Genomic DNA, 20,935 nt, shown 5'->3' with positions numbered 1-20,935 from the left:
ACATCCTGATTTTAACTATATCAAAAAGGTGTGGGTCTTGAGTCAACAGTTTCTTCATTGAAGATGATGTTTGCAGAAGTTGTTCCCATTAACTAAGAATCCTAACTTCTGAAAACTATCGTTTATGTGGAAAGCCTCCATAGATAGGATGAAGTATCCATTTCAAGAAATGTACAATTATAGGGCAACCATGGGCCATGATTGGGAGGGAAAGTGGGAAGAAGAGGATTCTTTCTTTTGTGTAAGTACAACATTTCAAGTTCAACTGTTGCCAAGCTTGATAACAAGATTACTGTCTTGTCTTTTCAAGTCAGTCATATGACACCAAGTTGTATTGCTCTTCACTGTTCAAATGGAACTGCATGAAGACCAAGAAATTTTCTTAGACCCACCCTTAATTTTAAATGTATTTCCTACTATCACATGCCTCACTAAACACAGAGAGACCTTACATTTCCTTTTGGAATGGATATCTCCTTATAGTAAAGCATGCAAATAAATGTCTACATTCATGACATAAGGCTCAAATCAGGATGGAAGAGGGTATAGTATATCATAAATGAAGAGCTAATCTCAAATTTGCCATTCTCTGTTGGTCATCATTCTGATCAGAATGAGCAGGCAGATGAAAGTATAAATGTACATTTAACCCATTCCTTGTAGGTTAAGTGAAGAAGACCTAAGTGGAATCACATGTTGTTGTGCACTTGGGTAGACACAAGTCCCTTCAGGTTACCTCAACATATGCAACTGTGCACAAATATGTGCAAAAGATCTATGAATCTGCTTAATTTAATCCCAAATGCATACATTTACTTAAGTACCATGAGATTTCTGTAGCTGCAATTTAAGTCTGCATATTTTATTGACAATGCAGACTTAGCACTCCTCTTTTAAGAATGGGATTCTTTCAAGTGGCAATACCAAAGTATAAATACATTCCTCCAATACAAAAGTATATTTATATTCCTGTTTGTTTAAAGCTATTTGCAGAGCCAAAATCTAACTAATGTTCCTCCTGTTTACATTTTTGAAGGAGGAAGGTGACAACTACATTCTCTTTGTTCATAATGTTTGTGCAGATTTTAATGGCTAATTATTATTTGGGAGTGGGAACAGTTTATGGGCATTTTTTAGATTTCTCTTATTTGCCTGCCAGTACCTTAAAAAACAAAAGCAGGTATGTTTAATAATGAGAAAAGCAGTTAACAGTGAGAAAAAAGACAAAAATTGCTATTGAGGTAATGCTTTTAAAAAAACCAGTTTACAAAATAAGCTCTGAGGTTTCCAAGAAGATTTCATCATGCAAGATGAAGAGAAGAACAATGTAGTTGGTATTAAGCTGAGTTTCCCCCGACTCTGACCTTGTTGCTTGTAAATATAAAACTCTTTTTTGGAAAAAGTGGGCCTTTTATCAAGGTTTCTTTGATAGAGCAGTTGTTGCTATAAGAAGGGAAAAACTGAGAACTGCATTGTACCATACTGGACAGTACAAATTAATAATTGCAGCTGACTCCTCCCAATATTAAAACTCATTTTTATACAATTTTTCTAAAGATTGTTTTTAAATATTTAGTATAAGTTATATTAAGTCCTGAGAATCTATTTTTTTCATAAATATATTGAAGGAAAAAGTAGCAGACCTTTCAATAGTTTTTGATTTAAAAGTTCCATAAACTTCTCTATGAATTTTGCCTAAACCTTTTCTAGTAAAAAAAAAAAGCTTTTTAAACGATACAATAGGATATAATAAATCCCCTCAAATTGGAGTAACTGCATTCTCAAATTATCAGTAATAATATTATTATATATACTTTAAGAGCCAAGGTGGCGCAGTGGTTAAAAAGCAGCACTGCAGGCTACTGCTAGATCAGCAGGTCAGCGGTTCAAATCTCACCGGCTCAGGGTTGACTCAGCCTTCCATCCTTCCGAGGTGGGTAAAATGAGGACCCAGATTGTTGGGGGCAATATGCTGACTCTCTGTAAACCGCTTAGAGAGGCCTGAAAGGCCTATGAAGCGGTATATAAGTCTACTGCTATTGCTATTGCTATATTGCTATATTGCTTTCAGGTAAGCTGAGAAATTTAGGTGCCAGAATACATTTTAAAAAATGAGTTTGGCTTATGTGCAGGCAGGCTTCTCATCAAATATTTACAGTAATACTTTTTAAAAGTGCCACCATACCCTGTATATATTTGTTGATAAACTAAAATACAGTGAAAAATGTGCTACCTGCAGATAAACTAAGTGTCAAAATTAAAACATATGAAAATTTCAAGGGTTGGCTTATCAGCAGATGGCACATTTTTTCATGGTATTTTGGTTAAAAATTTAAGAATTGGCTTATCAATGGAGGGGCTTACACACAAGTATATATGGTACATTACACAACTATCTTTGTTTCTCTCATTTGTCTCCATAAAAATCAGGTAATAAAATATCACAATAGTTCTTTTTATTTCATTTGATCCAGGTTTTAACTTCCTCTCCAATTTTGCTGCCAAACACACTTTCCTTGAATGACAAGTTTAACTCATTCAAAACCTGGAACTTAGCCACAGAGTAACACAACTTCTTATTTTTCTCTCTGTTTTTAAAAGACCAAGCAAGATCACAACTTGTTCCATATAAATACAGCTATTTCTATATTAAATCTGCAAACTTTGCAGTAACCTACCTACTCTTACCAGCCAGTAAACATCTTCATGTAACAGTTGGGGTTAAGGGGATTGTAGTTCAACACACAAGATGGTAAACAATCAAGAATGAAGAAAACTGGATTTCATGATAGGTCAATTTGTCAGCTGTTACTTGCACTTCATCTAATCTGGCACCAATTTTTAGGAGTATAATATAATATGTGCCTTGAACATTTGGTTTTACTCATTTTTTATTAATCCTGCATGCCAGCAGTATGGTGGATTTAAATCATATTAATTTAAATTACTAATAAGGGAGATTTAATTTAATGGTTTAGATCTGTGCTTCTCAACTATGGCAACTTCAACATATGTGGAACTCAACTCCACAAGTTCACATATTTTAAAGGTGCCAAGGTTGAGACACCAGGTAATATTTAATAAATTTACCAAAGAAAGAAAGAAAAATATCTGGAGAAGAACTAGACTAATAGATCATTACATATACCTTGGCCAATGTATTTCAGTGGAAGATAATACAATACAGGAAATTGAACGGCGTGTTAAATGTGTATGGCAGGCATTTGGCAAGCTAACCATAATTTTCAAAAACAACCTTGATCAGTTTGTGCTACCTGCTCTAACACATGCCAGTGAAACATGGACACTAACCTCACAATCAATACAAAAGCTACGAGTGACACAAAGAGCCATGGAAACATACATGCTCAGCATTACAAGACAAGACAGAAAGACCTGCACATGGATTAGAGAACAAACGAAAGTATACAAAATCATCAAGAATGTTAAAGAATTGAAATGGAAATGAGCTGGTCAACTTGGCAAGAAGAAGGTGGACCAAGGCAATCACAGAATAGATTTCACTTGATAAAAAGTGTCCATGAAAGAGACCTAAAATGAGATGGAGTGACAACATCAGCAAGTAATGTGGGCCCAAATTGGCAAAGAAAGCTTAGGACCATATTGGTAGGAAACATGCAGAAGAGGCCTTCATCCTGCAGTGGATAGACAATGGCTAAAATGATGATAACATATCATGTAAATCAATTAACCAAATTATTTCAGGTATCCACTAAAAATGGGATGATGGCCTTACTCCCACGGCACATTTCATTGAGCAATACGAAGTTATGTGTGTATAAGAATACCAAAAGTAGATTAATTCAGTTAATTAAACCTAGCAGAAGGGCAAGATGGAGCATGGTAGAGTATTAGGCACACAGTATCGCTGACCTATTGTGATGCAGCTTGGGGAACAAAAGTATGAATAAGCAGATGAAATGATGATCAGGGCCATAGATCTCAAGAGAGGACTTAAGACAAACCACCCTAGGCCACAATGTGATAGTTCTATTTTTGCTCAATTACTCTACAGTGATTTTGGGAAGCTTAACTAATAGTTCTCATAAAAAGAAGAGTGTCACAATTGGTTCCCCAAATGCCTCTGATTCAGAAATGCTTCTTTTAAAATCATCAATAAGCAGGGATAGTTCTCAAAATAGTGCTTCATTCAGGATGCAAGGTCATATGATTTTTTGCAAATAATTTTATTTTTTAAGTACCTGACTGTCTTACCCAAAAGTATTCAAATTCATCGTAATGGGTCCCCCCACCCCCGGTGTGTTGTTTTAATTAACCAATAGGACAGTTCAGGACTGCAGGGATGAGTTCGACATACTTTTGGTTTCATCCTCTATTTTCCTGATCCCTTGCCTTTATATCTAGACATTGGTCCAAAACTATCTCATTATTTCAAATTCTCTATTCACTCTATCCATTCTTTCTGAGTTTCTGCTCAACATTCATAATTATTTCTTTAAACTATAGCCCTGCTTAACAAAACTTTTAAAATATTATTTAAATTTATAAAAATTACCTAATATTTAGGTTTTAGCTACTGTAATGATTATGAAAACAAATTATGTTTCCCCTAAAATGACATAAACATATCGGTATCTCACATACTGTACATTCCTTTTGTAGCATGAGCAATCCTGACTTTAATTCATTCCAGTTCCAAGCAAAATATCAAATTATCAGGAATGCTGCTGTTTTTTTTCCTGATCCTTGAAACACCCAATTGTATTTTTTTCCTCTTTCAGCAACATTTGATTTATATGCTAAATGTTAATTCTAAATGAACATTTATTCCCCAACTAGGAATTCTGGAAATGTGTTTATTATTCCAGCTGCTCCTAAGTTATAGGAAGACAGTCCATAAACTAAGCAGCTTCCAATTTTCTTTTATAATTCTTCTTCTACAACAAGCAGAATCTAACAAATGTTAACTCTTTTCTTGGCTGTTCAATTACAAATTTATGGGTAAGAACATGTTAAACAATAGAAAATAAGATCATGCTTTGAGGCAGGTACAACTTACTAATTCTTATAATTGGGAAGGAACTATTTGTTTAAGTTTTAGTCCACTGAATGTAAGAAATTAAGCAGCGTTGTATCTTGATAGTATCTGGATGGAAGACACTAGGAACTATCAGAACTGCAGGCTAGGATGAGAGGTAAAAAAATATCCCAGAAGGGGCTATGGCAAATTACTTCCATACTGTTGCCAAGATAACTACAGAGATATGGATGTGAAGTCACAGAAAATTTGGAGACCTAACTTTTTATGTCCGAACATAGCTTTATTTGAACCACTATTATTTATTCTGTAACATTAAAAAAAATCAGCTAAATGACTATACTAAGAAAACTGTAATTTTAATTAAAAATATTGTTAAGTTTAATATACCAGTAGAGCAAAATTCAGGCAACCTAGAGCAAATTTGTGGGTGTTAGTCCAAATGCAGAAAGAACCCACATGGTAAATAACGGACAAAAATAATATGCAACTAAAGCTGCTTTTGGAGACCATCTATCATCTATAGGTTCCAGTAATGAAATCAAGGAATGGTCTCAATGCAAGAAAAGCTAAAGCCTTTAATATGTTAACTAAAAAACAAACAAACACTGAACTGTGTGTCAGAAGGGAAACTTCCCTGTATTTATGAAGAACAAAGTTTAAAATAACCCCAAATCATTGAGGCTTAGCACTCCCCCTAGTGGCACAATATTAAAGTAATGTACCGTATTTTCACAACTATAAGCCGCACTGAAAATCCTAAAATTTGATCCAAAACCGGCAGTGCGGCTTATAACCCGGTGCGCTTTATATATGGAAAAAGATCGAAAATCTCTCCCTCCCGATTTTACACTCAAACTTGAAACTCGCAAGCGAATGACCGCGAGCAGGCACGCACACGTCCCTTGGGTCTCTCCCTCCCTCCTTAGCCGGGAGGCACCAAACTGCGCCCAGCAATCCTCACTTCGTCCTGGTTAAGGGTGGGAGTGTCTGAGACGCCGCTGGGAAAATGTCCACTTTGGGTTGCCGGGACAGCAAATTTCAAGGAAAAACGCAGCTGCTGGAATCGGTGCACCACCGAAAGTTCTCTGGTCTGGCTGCACCCGAGCTGGTGAAGCGCCCTTGCGATCGGAGCAATCGCGCGGCTCACCTGCACTGGCTGTCTCCCTGGCGATAGGCGGGCGGTTGCGAGCACTCCATCAGCTTGGGTGCAGCCTGACCAGAGCCCTTTCTCTTCTCAGAAATGTCTTCTCAGTGGAGCTATAGCAGCCTGCATGCCCCTTTCAGGTACTTTGACACCCCCCCCGGGAGGGAGGGGGCCAGCCAGAGGGGCATAAAGGGAGCCGCAGCTTCTCTGTGAATGGAGGGGAAAGAGTTCGGCTTCTCTCTGCCATTTAAAGGCTGCAGCAGGGAGAATCCCAACTTTTTTCCTCTCCCTCCATTCAGAACGAAACTGCTCCAGCCTCCCCCACCCCCACGTTGCCCAGTAACCCTAACCTTCGCGGTCTTCTCCGCGTTCTCCTCGGGATTGCAATAGATGTCCAGAAGCGGCTTTTGGGGCTAATGGGGATTGGATTTCCAGCTCGATAGCCCCTCCCGCTTCTGGATGTCTATTGCAGTCGTGAGGAGCCGAGGAGAGTGTGGAGAAGAGCGCGAAGGTTCTTGGCGCTCCGGGAAGCGGGAGAGGCGCGCGGTTTGGTTTATCCTCCCTGGATGTCGCAGTAGCAGCCCCAAACTCACCGATCTCAGTGTTTTTCGCATCGGGGTGTGCTGCAAGAGGGAATGAGTGAAGAGTGAAGACCTTTTCCAGCCAGCGGAAAGGACTCCCCCGGACTTTTTTTGCTGAGCACAGGCCGACGGGCCCGCACCTCCACCACCAGCAATCCGGAAAGGTCTTCACTCACTCTCTCTTGCAGCATGCCCCGATGCGAAAAACACAGAGATCGGTGCACTTGGGGCTGCTGCTGTGACGTCCAGGGAGGATAAACCAAGCCGTGCGCCTCTCCCAGCTGCTTTCACGGCTTCCTGGAGCGCCAAGAACCTTCGCACTCTTCTCCGCTCCTCGTGACTGCAACAGATGTCCAGAAGCATCGGGAAACGTGCGGCTTATAACCCGGTGCGCTTTATATATGGAAAAAGTTTGAAAAATTAACGTTAATTGATACTGCGGCTTAAAATCCGGTGCGGCTTTTGGTCGTGAAAATACGGTAAGTACTTTAGTCCAGCTTTCTTCTGCTTGGTGCTCTCTAGTCAGGTGAGATTTCACGCTGGCTAGATACTAACAGCCCAAATCATCCAGATGTGTTGGAGATGAGAGAAGCCTATTTTATATAGTAGCAATTTAGAATGCTTCAGTTGCTAAGGAAACAGTTTCTGAAATTTGGAATACATTTCTTGTGAGGGATGAATGTTATACCGTATATACTCGAGTATAGGCCGACCCGAATATAAGCCGAGGCACCTAATTTTACCACAAAAAACTGGAAAAGTTATTGACTCGAGTATAAGCCTAGGGTGGGAAATGCAGCAGCTACCGATAAATTTCAAAAATAAAAATAGATACCAATAATGCCATTGCCCATTGAATAACATATACAGCCTGCCTGTGCCCATTAAATATACAATAGCCATTGTAAAAATTTGCTCTGCATAACAAATTATTATCACACAATACCGGTGTATTCAATGAAATACTTCACTCACCTCATGATGCTGATGTCCCGCTGTGATGATGATGTCCCGCCTCCTATGACACACGGCACAGTGATTCCTATCATTGGATCACTGTACCAGAGGAGGTGGGACATCGCTATGTGGCTGCTTGCCATAACAAGGAGGAGGTGGGACATCGTTGCAGAGCGGCAGGAGGGGGAGGAAGGGGAATCGTAAGATAGCCCTGCATTACATTAGAACGTGAGGAGGGGGGATGGTGCGGTGCACGCTGCGCGGCAAACTGACACAGAGGGAGGGGAAACTCAGGGGCGCTGGGCCATTCACGAGCGTCACCCAGCGGCATGGCCCCGCCCCTTTTTCTCCTCCATTTCGGGCAAATTTTTCACTGACTCGAGTATAAGCCGAGGCGGCTTTTTTCAGCTCAAAAAGTGGGCTGAAAAACTAGGCTTATACTTGAGTATATACAGTACTTCTAGGACGAACATATCCTCATTTTACATGCAGTAATTGTGGACAGAATTTAATCATGCAATTAAATGCAAGAATTCCAGCAATTAACAAGAAAAAAACCAGTTGCAGCCCTTTTCTTTTTGTCATTTTCTACTTTTATTTTGCATAGCAGCACTAGTCATATTGTTATGATTTATATTCTGCTCTTAAAAATCAAATACTTAAGTTTTATACAAAATTCAAATGGAAATTTTTGCAGCATACCAGAAAATTGACAGACTAGAAGCATGATCAGGCACTCCCGGGACAATTTATACACTATAATGCAACACACGAACACCCCTATAAATAGAGATATGAGAAAATCAATTGTACAAAGCACTGTGAAGTGCTAATAGGGGTGTGAAAAACAGACTCTGCATGAACTGTGTTGAGCTTCAAATGGCTGTTTCAAGCATTTCATAAGATGAACACAACCGTCCCAGTTCAACCTGGGCTGCTTCTAGTTTTCACTGCTGTTCTGGGCAATGTAAATGGAGTGATGTCTAGCCTCTTCCATCCAACAACTGACTTTTGAGTTTTTCTGCTTGGATCAATACAGCAACCAGGACAAATCAGTGTCAGGGACCAGCAATTATAATTTTAGGCTTAGATTAGAAAAATCCAGGTTTAATTCCTCATTTGAGCACCAAGCTCATTGACCAACTTTGGGCTAGTTCTCTCTCAGCCCAACTAACTTCAAGAGGCAGCTGTGAAATAGTAGAAGGAAGAAGCAGACCTTTAACCAGCACATGGCCCACTGAGTCATTTTAGATTGAAAGTCATAGGAGACAGAATGGACAAGGAAAGGACTGCAAAGGACTAGCAATTATTAGTTTAGTTTAGTTTAGATTTATTGATCTTGTATGCTGCCCACTCCCAAAGGACTCCGGGCGGCTTACAATAAAACAAGGGAAGGGGATAATAGACAAAACAACATATTAAGATACACAACAGTCACAATTTCCGAGGGGCTGGGTATTTCGAAAGCCCCTCGGCCTGCAGGAGCAGCCAGGACTTAACGGCTTTGCGGAAGGCCGGGAGGGTAGTAAGGGTCCAGATCTCCACGGGGAGATCGTTCCAAAGGGCTGGAGCTGCGACAGAGAAGGCTCTCCCCCGGGGAGTCGCCAGCCGACATTGGCTGGCAGATGGAATCCGGAGAAGATCTAACCTGTGTGATCTAATCGGTCTATGGGAGGTGATCGGCAGGAGGTGGTCTCTCAGGTACCCAGGTCCGATGCCATGAAGGGCTTTATAGATAACGACCAGCACCCTGAAGCGGATCCGGAGACTAATATAATTATATTAGATTGTGAGTCACTCCTGCTGCCTTATGATTTATAGCTTTAAATGCCCTGAATGGAATATTCAGAAAGGCAATAGATAATTTAATAATAAACAAGGGCCCCCCAAGTCCACATTTTTCACTCTGGCATCTTTCACAGTTCCTGAACAGCTGTAATGGTAACTGGAAATTACCTTGGAGGACAGGAGGAGGAACCTCAGCCTGTCTGATAAATTAGAATCTGAAAGAGGGAGAAGGGATGGCAAAAAATTAGGGAAGGAACCTTCCCTAATTTCAGGAGAAAGAAACTGAGGGATAGGTGGAGAACTTTCAGACTTGCAAGATTCTGTTAATATAACCACACAATAAAGATAGACACCTGCTGGTGCTTCTTGTCTGGACTTCCTCGCAAAAATAACAACAAAACATCTGTCATATTCATACTAGCTGGATACCCTAAATAGCATTATCACTGTAATTGTATCTTTTATTTATCAAATACGTATGCTGCCCATTTCCCCAAAGGCGATATTTTAATAGCCTCCCTCCCTACCTTCAGCTCCACTTCCATGCTTTATTTATACAGCTAATGAGGTGGTTGCTGGGTCCTATTTACTGACCCAGATTTAACAACTGCAGTACACTAGCTGTGAGACCTCACTCCACTGTATACACAATGCATGAAGTGTTGCTCTGACTCTCAAATCATAGCCTAGGCAGAAATGGGGGTGTATTCGACTTCCAGTATTATAAAGTCATTGTCTACTTTTCTGGAACATAGACTACTATTCTTTTTTTCAGTAAAAAGAATTAACTGTTATAGTTGATAGGGCAGGTTTACTGGAAGGTGGCAGGGAAATGAAAAACTGAATATATGCCCATGCACAATTGTGTTCTAATTCAATGTTACGTGTTGGACATACTTTAAAGCAGTGGCCTGTAACCCCTGGGCTGTGACCCACTACTGGGCCATGGCCCATTCAGAATTGGGCTGTGTGAATGGCTGGCCAGAAGGCATACACACGTAACTCAATTTGCGCGAAGGGTGGGCTGGCAGCCACTTCAATGCATGCGCACCAGCCCACTGCTCACGCAGGTCGAGTTGTATTCATGTGCACCGGCCCACCATTTGCACAAGGGTTGCATGCACGTGCCTGCCTTTCTGCTGTTCACGCAGACCAGTTCCTCTCTCCGCCACAGCTGGGCCACCAAGCCACAAGCAGTAGGGACCACTGCTTAAACAGTATTGTTGCCGGTTTGGTTCAGTTGTCTTATTGAGTGTGAACATATTTGTGTGTGTAAGTGATATTCAAATTTAGGTTATCTTTAGAAATGAGGTGAGACTGTATCTTCAAAGGCAAACTGAAAGTTCCACAATCTATAGGATATAAGAGCATGCATAACAGATATACCCCCCTCCCCAGGCCTATCAATATAACAACATAATATTGTTTCAGAAAGTTTTCCATGTTGCTCTGGACAGTTGATTGAATGTTGAGTATTTTAGAGTGTTAAAATATATGCACTAGCATCCTGTTGACTGTCAAGCGCACTGAAACAAAAACACTGAATCAAAAACTACAAATGTCCAATTACTAGTTGGCAAAACTAAAAAGAGTAAAGCGAGACTCAGAACATATAGATTTTTTGCACCTCAAATCTGAGTGTGTTACTGTACATTAAAAGGCATTCTGCTGATGTGTTTGGCCTGGACTGCTGAACTTTCAGTGTTTACTGCACATTGTGCAATCCCTTGTGCTATCTTAACACTTCAAAAGAAAACAATTTTAAGGCTATGGTAGTTGATTTGATTTGTTGAAATTTGATGAAAATTTCTCCTTTTTCCTGGATATAATTGCATCTGATGTGGCTTTTCATGATTGGGATGTATTGTTTTTATTTTAGACATCATGGGTTATTGGTGGTAGCTATCTCTTTAGTCCTTGTTCATCACCTAGTTGTGCGACAGGCAATCCATTGAATTTACAAAATATATCAATACTCAAAAATCATTAAATGTCATTAGTCAATGCAATTTACCTTGCTGATGTACTTGCTTTCTCTACCGTAGACATTAGCTTTGCAAATGCATCAGTAACTTTACTGGTGGTCTTGGAAGTTTCTAGCTTGGAAGTTGTCAACTCATACAATTCTGGATCGACACCTTATAGCATAAAATTATAATTAATAGCAGATAGCAGAAATTGTTTGCATATAATCTCAGTTAAAGAATTTTTATTTGCATTGTCTGTAAACATCTGAACTATCAACATTCCTGATAAGCAAATCATAGACATTTTGTTAATTTCCATCACATTCTATTAAGTGAGAGTCAAGATCAGCAGATAAAATGTCATAAAAGTCAGACAGAAGTTTATCCTAAATTAAATAGCATTTTTTTAATGAAAAAGGAACATTTTGAGTGGTTTAAATTCTACATTACCGTATAAATCCATTATCACTTCACAAGTAATATTTAGAGTTCTCATGCCATTTTTTTCTCCATGTTAGTAACGAAAAAAAGTTTCAATAGTTTTTAAAAAAATATTTTGGTTTCTCCTCTTTTATGATAACGCAATTAAGAAAGGCATGGATATTGAAAACCAATAGGAGCCATAAAATAAATCAATTTTTGGAAGTAGTGTTTTCTGGAAAACTCCAAATTCTGTATTTTTTTTAACTGCTATATCTAGGAGTAGAAACTGACAATCCAAAGAGAGGAAAATATACTGGTAGCATGAGGGCTCCGAGGAAAGTGTCCAATTGTTTTCAAAATGGGTTTGAGAAGATTAAAGTGCACACAATTTGTCATTTTCTATAACTATAAAAAAAACCTTTTAGTTAAAGGCCCTTGTCACCCTATATCCACTGTAGACTTATTACTCAACTGAAAATATGGAAGTAACATATAAACTTTAAATTCAGGGTATAGAGTATTTTAAATTTTTCAGATATTTGCAGAATTCTTAAATAAACATAAACATACAATTGTAAAAATAATTAATGGATTTTCAGAAATCCCATTAAAGTATGGCAGCATATAAACCTGCCAGTATTTCTAAATTTAAAAGTCCCAATGAAATCATTTGATACGTTTAACATATTGTTACAATTAACATTTTCGAGCTATAAGCCAACAACATTCAATAGCTAAAACTGTTTATCTTCACATATGATTAAGAAATAAAGTTGTTCTAAATTTGATTTTACTACTTTTAAACCAAGGCCTTTGAAATAAAATGAATATGAAACATGACTGTGTAAGTACAACTAATCTGTGATGCCTAGAAATATCCATCCCATTTTAATATAAAAATGGTCATATTGAAAAACTATAATGAGATTGAGAGAATTCAGGATCTAAGTTAAGAATGAGCTTTAAGCTTAGGAACAGACATACATTGTTACATCCACTTTCAACACTCAGAATTGCAGGGTAGAAGGCAAATGACTTTCCAAGAAACAAGATAGATGTCACTACTTCCTATATGTTTTCTATTAATTTGAGGACAAAATTTTAATGAAAATTAATGTCAGAAATCAAATTTGATTTTACAAGAGGCCAATAACTGCACTGCTGAGCAATACTATGAAAATTAAAATTGATGGATAAAATTAATGTTTCAAATAATACGTATGCCTCATGCAAAATTAAATCACCAAGTTCTAAGAAAGATGATTTATCAATTCTGATATTAAAGAGTTAAAAATGCACAATGTACCACCAAAAGCTTCTATAGTAACAAAGATAAGGGATGCTCTTCCTAGATATTTGATCACCAAAGCTTAACAGAGACGTGTACTCCTCTACCCGTCTCATATGTACACAGAGGCAATGCTTTGCCACGGAAAGACATCTGAACTCCCAGCGAAGTATTAGAAAGGGATATAAGAGACACACTATATACAGATCTTTCAGTCTCATCACAGACTTTCGTTGAACAATACTAGGCAAGAGAGGCCTCTGCTACATCTTAAAATGACTGCTTCATCCACAGAGGAGAATCTTGCCTCAAGCAGTGAGCTGTTTAAGATCCATACGGATAATTCAAAGAAAACAAGAGTTTTAGAGCAAGGCTGCATCTGCAACATTTAACAGAACAACCTTGACGAACGACCGTTTCTTTTTAAAAATTTATTTTGCTACAGATTAATCTTTCACGTAAACTGAAACCTTTACCCATCAAGAGAACTAAACAGAAGCAAAATGCACTCTGTTAACATGCCCTTCTTATATTTCATTCTAAGCTGGCAGAATCTTCCCATATTCAGCTTTGAAACATTTCAGAAGTATTAAACTGCTGTTTAGAATTACAACACAAGCTTTTGCCTAATATCAACTTTTTAATTTTTCTACAAGCAGCAAGATGCCAGCTCTTGTTTATGCAACTTCATTAGTTGTACTTGCCTATTGCTACATTCTATAGAGTTTGATACTGAGATCAATGAGCATAATTTCAAGCAGAAAGATTACAAACTGAAAATATTCTTAGTGATACTCGTATTTTGTTCCAAATACTTTTTAAAGTTGGATATCTCTGGCTAAAGCACATCAATAGAAACTACACATTTGAGATATATTAACCAAACTAATTATCAAACTTGCTTGTAGAAAAAAAGAAGAATTAACTGCTGACTGGAACAAGTTATGGAGGAAGCTATGTGTCAAAGATAGGCATCCAAGAATAAATCAAAACTCATATATTCTTGTTTGTAGGAAAGTCACACAATGCAGCTCATGCTTTTAGTACAAAAGAGATTAAATTTGCAGTGTTTATAGTGTTTTGGCTGACCTGGGATGGAGGTGGTGGTGCTAGAGCTACTGTCATCCACGGGCCCAAAGAAATCAAGGTTCAGAAGAGTGGAACCTCCACTAGCTTGAAATTCAGTGACCATGTTGGTAGGCAGCCATATAGAAGGTAAGCCAAGGGAGGGATTTATGTGTAAAAAGGGGGTAAGACACACACTTGAACATGCCAGTTATAATTAGTACTTATTACATCATTTTATAAAAAAATATAATAGTGCTTACAAGATTAGTTTGCAGTTTCTATAGCTGTTAACAAATCAATGTACATTGTCATGTACAAATGCAGCAGAGATCCCAATACTAGTAACTTAAAAGCTAGCCCACATTTTCAGAACAATGGACAGAACCAGAGAGAATCAGAAGGGTATGTCCAATTAAAGGGAAACAATTTTGCAAATTCAAAGCTATTGCTCTACATGAAAAAGATACTTCTGTACAAAATTAGTATGAGTTGTAGTAAATGCGCATATCTTTACCATTTTAAATTGAACTTTGCATGAAGAATGATTAATGCGTTGTCTATAAAAATACAGTAAGGACTGTATGTTCTCATGTATTGTTTTGAAATTTTATTGTGCATTGTTACTTTTCCCCCTATGATAATAAGTCATTATATATTGCCCCAGGTGCTTGGCAGGCATAGAATGATTTATCAACTTAATAAATAAAATAGCAAAGTAATATATAGGAATATTGGTAGTAGTAGTTCTCATTACAACCAACTCCTTCGTGTGAAGTTACATTGTTCCCCTTTAATACTGAAACAGAAAAATCAGAAATACATTTTAAAGAAATTTTTAAAGGAAAGCATAATGAATTGACTGAAGAAATAAGACACCAGACAACAGCAAGAGAGTCCATCCAGGCTTTCCTTCAGCACCTTCATATGAATCACAAAACCGTAACATCCTCAAACACTGTTTAGCAATGTTTTCAGTTCCCCGACATGGCTGGTAATTATGATGTATGACTGAACTGTAACAGAATAGATGCCATGTTTACTAAATCTTATTTAATTTATCAGATGTATTTAATGTACATATTTTTACATTTTGGAGCTTTGTCCTTATTTTTGGCACTTAACTAGAGAAAATCATGACAATACAAGTTTGCAGCCATTAACAAAAAGATTTACTCTAGTAAAATTTCACAATGAACAAAACTTAAAGTGGGCTAGCATTTTATCATATACAATATTTGTACATGGTTGAAAAGTAGCTTTTAAAAAGTGAATGTTTTACAAACATATTTTGATTAAAAAAAAAAACCTTGGAAGCAATTACTACACATGTGATTTTGCTATTTAGAACTATAAAGAAGCCTAAATAGGCAACAGTCTGTTGAGATGAAAGCTATAAACTAAATATAAATAATTACTCCAAACTTATGTTCCATTAATACAATATTACACAATGATGTGTATGTATCACAAATTGAGCAAAAATATGTCTTACCTTGCTCTTAAAACACTACAGACTGCTTTAAATTGAGCATAGTTAAACAGAAAGAAAGCCTGAATTTCCAAAGCTAAGAAAATATATTTTTAAGCTATCAGCAGAGAGACGTTTGTCTGAACTTTGTAGCTTTCTTAACTCTAGCTCTGGTGCTAGAGGCTCTACGGAGAGACGTACCATCTAAAGGGTTAGTAAGGCCACTGCTACTCCAGTCAAACTGGACAGGTGGTAGAGATTCCTAGAGTTGAAAAGTCAGAAATCAGATTTAATAGTTAGGTCATAATATAATAAAATGTCTTATGTGCTCTTGTGCATGCAAGCAAAAAGGCTACCATTGAAAAGCCAAAAGGCAGACTCAAGGCACAATGCTAAAATGTTTAAAATGAAATCCTTAAAATGCAGTTCATGTAACCCATGAAAAGGTTTAATCATTTCCTAGTACTTGGGGGGGGGGTGTCTAGATATGTCTGATGGGTGTATGTATTTAGAAATTACAATATATTACTTCAGACAGGGATATTGCTCTGGCACAACAGGCAGATAAAAAGTATAAATGATGAATACAAGAGAAGCAAAATAGTAACAGCAAAATACAATTTTCTAATTCTTCAGTATTTGAAAATGCAAAGGGACAATCACCATGTATTTAATGAAGTATATTTAATAAAAGGGCAAAAATGGGTTATTAGAACTCTCTCAATAATTATAGTAAAGTCATAATTATTTAATAATTAAAAAACCACTGAATTGCACTAAAAAGCAAACTCTTACAATCAGCAAGCTTATGTTTCAAAATGGTTAGTACACTTAGCTAAGGTATTAAGAATAACAATAAATTAGAATGAAGAAAACAACAAAAAAATGAAGACTATTATTACCTAAATTTCTAATTTTGAAACATAAGACAAAGGAACAAATTGCACACTAATAACTAGTAATGCCTATTGCATTTTTAAAAAGTTGCACATGTTACTATTCAAAGAATAAAAAGACTACTTTCATTTGTAAAAGAATCAAGGATCCAGCAGTAACTTCCTACTAAAGAAAGGACAAGGGACTTTTTTTGGTTACACCTTTCCTTTGTACTCCCACAGTGCCATGCTACTCTTAAAAATTCTGCAGAACCATAGCAACTTTTATAGGACAATGCTGAAAAAAGGGGAGTTAACAAAAATTAACATTTTCTAAAATAAACACAAATCTTCTGAAAAGAAATCCTGATCTAACACTAACTAAACATCACAAAGAATCTCTAGATTCTAAGTTTACCTTGACAGGCAAAGAAAATAAAACTATTGTACTGTCTTTTAGAGCAGAAGTCGCCAAACTTGGCAACTTTTAAGACTTGTGGACTTCAATTCGCAGAATTCCTCAGCCAGCTACAAGACCCCTGCTTTAGAGCTTCATGATGCTTAAATGAAAATAAGCAAATGCAAACACCGTTATTCTTTATTACTATTGTATATTTTATCTCTTTGTACAGGTGTTGCCTTGTCCATCTGATACCTTCTGTTTAGCATATTCATTCTGAACTTTATCTCTTTTTTGCAAAAAGGCATAAATGCAAAGCAAGAGCAAAGTGTGTCAAAAATTTCACTAAATCTTCTTTAACTAAAATCAAAGCATACAAAACTGCACAATGTAATACTGAATTTATAAGAAAGCAATTTGGGACTTTACTTAATATTTCATATAATTTAAATTATGACAGAATGCTTAATTTTAATTTATTCTAATTGTCTACTAATAGAATCAACCAATTATATTTATTCAGTCAATGACCTGCAAAAATTACAAAACACTACACTTCTAACCTACTCAGTGTAGAAGAGCACAATGTAATAAGCACTGCTTTGGCTATATTTACATATTTCTAAGACCTGATGATGATTAGGACAATCCCCATATCTGAGGATGTCCAGCACTCACACAGAATTACCATCATCTATCACAAAAACCTTATATACAGCAGCGTTTGAATCAAATAGCTCAAGATATTGTTGCTTTTACCTAAAGTGAAATGTCTGAAATGCCAAAAAGTACTTCTTCAATTATTACTATAATTTTCAATTGAAAGGTAATATAAGATAGCAGTAGCTCATTACACTATCTTCTGGCCAAGCCTCTGTGATTCAAAACTTCTATGTACTTTACAAAGAAACACATCTAATCACTCTATTATTTGAAATATATTTCTATTTCAATATATATTTTGTTTTAAAATTTTGTTATGTTTAGATATAAAATAAATATCTACTACTTCTACATTACATCTTGTTCATTTTCTCAAAAGATTTCAATATTAGTTGAACATTTTCCCTGAATTATACCCAATACAAGTAGTCTTCAACCATTTATTTAACAAAGGCTTAAAGTTATGAAAGCACTGAAAAAAGTGAGTTATGACCCACCATTGCAAGTCTGACTATCGTACCCTCTCTGCAGTCACATGATTGTGATCTGGGTGCTTGGCAGTCTGCTCACATTTACGATGGTTAATGTCCTGCAGCCACATAATCACAATTTGTGACCTTCTAACAAGCAAAATCAATGGGCAAAGCCAGATTTGCTTACAACCACGATTCACTTAATGACCACAGTAAAAATGGTTGTAAAATCAGGTCTAGTCACGTGATGACTTGCTTAACCACTACATGTAATCATATATAATGTATACAATCTTTATCAAAATACTATTTTAAAATTAAGCAGAAATAGCCATTCTATCACAGCAGTAGGATTTCTTTTATTTATGTATTAAATTTATATGCGGCTCCTCTCACCAATTAGGTGACCTTTTTTCAAAATCAAAAGTGGATATATAAGTTTAAATAAAATGTTAATATAATAGGAAAGGCATAATTAAAGCTTGGTAAGTTTTTTTATAAGGAAAGCTTAGCAATTTTAGCACAGAAGAGAACCAATATGAACAAGCACCAAACTATTTGTTAAACCACTGTTATCTGTTAGAAGTATAACTGTTCATCTATTTATTATTGTTAAAAAGTAGACAACTGTTAAGACAGAATAGACTCCTACAGTCTAATACAGAGATTGTTCTTTTCTCTGGTAAAGCAAGACTTTGGAAACAGGCTTCACTCACTCACGAGGGGACAAAATCCATGTAGGGAAGAGTTGGGGAGGTGACACATGAGCTTAGATAACATTAGAAACTGAAATTATGTAATATGCACCATCCAAATTATGTTACAGGTTTCTTTAACTAATGAGCCTATCCTTTTATCACACCATTGGTCTAGTAATAGATTGGTAGATGTTCAACAGGAGGGACAATCAAGAAATAATTCATTCCCACTCAGAAATGTTGTTCCATCACCAGATGAGTGCTAATGAATCTAGCTCTGAGAAATTCAGCAGCTTTCTTTGAGCAGAAGATTTATATTTCACAGGCCGATTGACAGAATTTTAGATATTGTCATTAAGAATGCATTGATTGAACAGTAACCGGTCTTACTCTTTCTTTTTCTTTTTTTTACCTGCAACTGATCAGGTGTACATATATTAATTTCTGGTGATATAGCAGAAGTCTGTCCTATTGAAGCTATTTTCTCTGCAGCAGAAATTGGTTTCATGGGTTCCTTCGTAGGCTCTAACATACCCTAGAAATGAACACAATCAATCAATCAACTCTTTATTATGGTCATAGGCAAAAATAAGGAGGGTAGGCTACAATTAGTAATTTTAAAAGGTAAAAATATAAAATAAATAAGTTAAAAAAGATTTTAAAAAGCATGTACACGAACAGAAAACTAAAAAAAACCCTATAAAAACAATGAAACAAAATCAGCATATGGCCAACTAAATCTATCACAATAAAAAATTTATTGTGTTTTGTTATGAACACAATACATACCATTTTAGTAACATTGAATAAACAAACACCAAGCATTTTTTTAAAACAATGATGCTATCTAGTTTATCTACTATTGAGCATAAAGAAACCTTTATTTCTGGTTGAAAAGAAAAAAATACTAGCATTGTTATATTTATTTTTATAGTTGCACTCAAAACTATAGAAACATTTTCTACTTTTGCATAGTACTGAAAATAAAGGTGTTTTTTTGTTTAATCCTACTTCCCAAGGAATTCATTGCACTCCATTGCATAAATATATTCAATTAGCATGTTGTATTTATATTTACATTAAAGTAGAACATTGTAATTTATGTGTGCTATTGATGTAGAGTGGGCATTTTCATATTTCCACCATTTTTACTCTAGACACACACACACACACATTTGTGGCTCACCCACATTTGTCCTCAACATGAAAGGGACCTCAGAGTTTTTCCCCAATTAGTACAGAAACAGCATCTACCCTCTATTCCATTCCGCTTTATTCATGTGTTAATTTAAACCATTGTTATTGGAGAAGCGCATAAGAGGTCAATTCCTAAGCTCTTGCAGAGCTAGTCTCTCAGTTCAAAAACTGGACTCTTTCTAGTATGTGATGTGATACAGCTGCTCTACAACTCTTATTATCAGTATCTATAATCAGTATCATTAAAAGTACTAATGCTCCTGTTTGAAATGATTTGGCTAAAGATGGAATAGCAGTTTTAGATTACCGAAGAGAATGATTTGTCATATCTTTATAGCTTTGAGATTAGCTCTATCATTTCCTGGTTATTACTAAATAGTTTTTCATCAAATATGAATCAGGAAAGTTATGCAACAATTTGTAATCAATTCCCAAAACATAAGTGAATATCAATTCAGACTGAGATTTCCCATTTTGATCTTGAGGCAAAATATAATTGGTAACATTCAGAATTTGTTTAATTCAAGCTACCTCAATCTGATTTTTTTCTGAACTTGGGAAAATGGAAGGATTTGGAGTATGCAAAGGAGGACAGGGGCTGAATGAGCCTAAGCAATCAAAATGGTTTGTTTTTTGGCTCCTATTTTTTCCTTAAGTTTCCAAGAGTCATGGAAAAATCTAAGGAAAGACCTATCTAATGATAGATATGATATTTTCTACAATTAACTATCAGGTGTTTGTAACCAAATGTCCTACAAAATGGAACAAAGCTCGTGTCCCAAAGCCAATGGAATTCAAGAACATTACTCCATACCTTACACACAAAATAACTGATCCAAAAGTGCAACAGGATTTGTTATCTAAACCTGATGCACCCAAAAAGCTCTATTATGAGCTAAGTAATCATCACAGAATAGAGCTC

At 36.5% G+C, this 20,935-nt stretch overlaps 1 protein-coding gene across 5 annotated transcripts in view; it reads right to left on the bottom strand.

Annotated features, from left to right (window-relative positions):
- The window catches only part of AFTPH (aftiphilin), a 37,719-nt gene that overhangs the window by 1,796 nt on the left and 14,988 nt on the right, over positions 1-20,935 (bottom strand). For 3 of the 5 annotated variants that reach the window (XM_014062297.2, XM_014062299.2, XM_014062298.2), the window contains 4 exons: positions 19,229-19,351; positions 15,909-15,969; positions 14,261-14,344; positions 11,508-11,631 (listed from right to left, as the gene is read on the bottom strand). In XM_014062297.2, coding sequence (XP_013917772.2) covers positions 11,508-11,631; positions 14,261-14,344; positions 15,909-15,969; positions 19,229-19,351 — 392 coding nt within the window. The remainder of the gene's footprint in view (positions 1-11,507; positions 11,632-14,260; positions 14,345-15,908; positions 15,970-19,228; positions 19,352-20,935) is intronic. The other 2 variants (XM_014062300.2, XR_015696802.1) reach the window with 2 other exon arrangements.

This window comes from Thamnophis sirtalis, unplaced genomic scaffold, assembly GCF_051295495.1.
Source record: "Thamnophis sirtalis isolate CommonGarterSnake01/CBP01778 unplaced genomic scaffold, rThaSir2_p1.2 scaffold_5, whole genome shotgun sequence".
NCBI classification, from domain to species: domain Eukaryota; kingdom Metazoa; phylum Chordata; class Lepidosauria; order Squamata; family Natricidae; genus Thamnophis; species Thamnophis sirtalis.
This window is presented reverse-complemented; position numbering and strand designations above follow the sequence as displayed.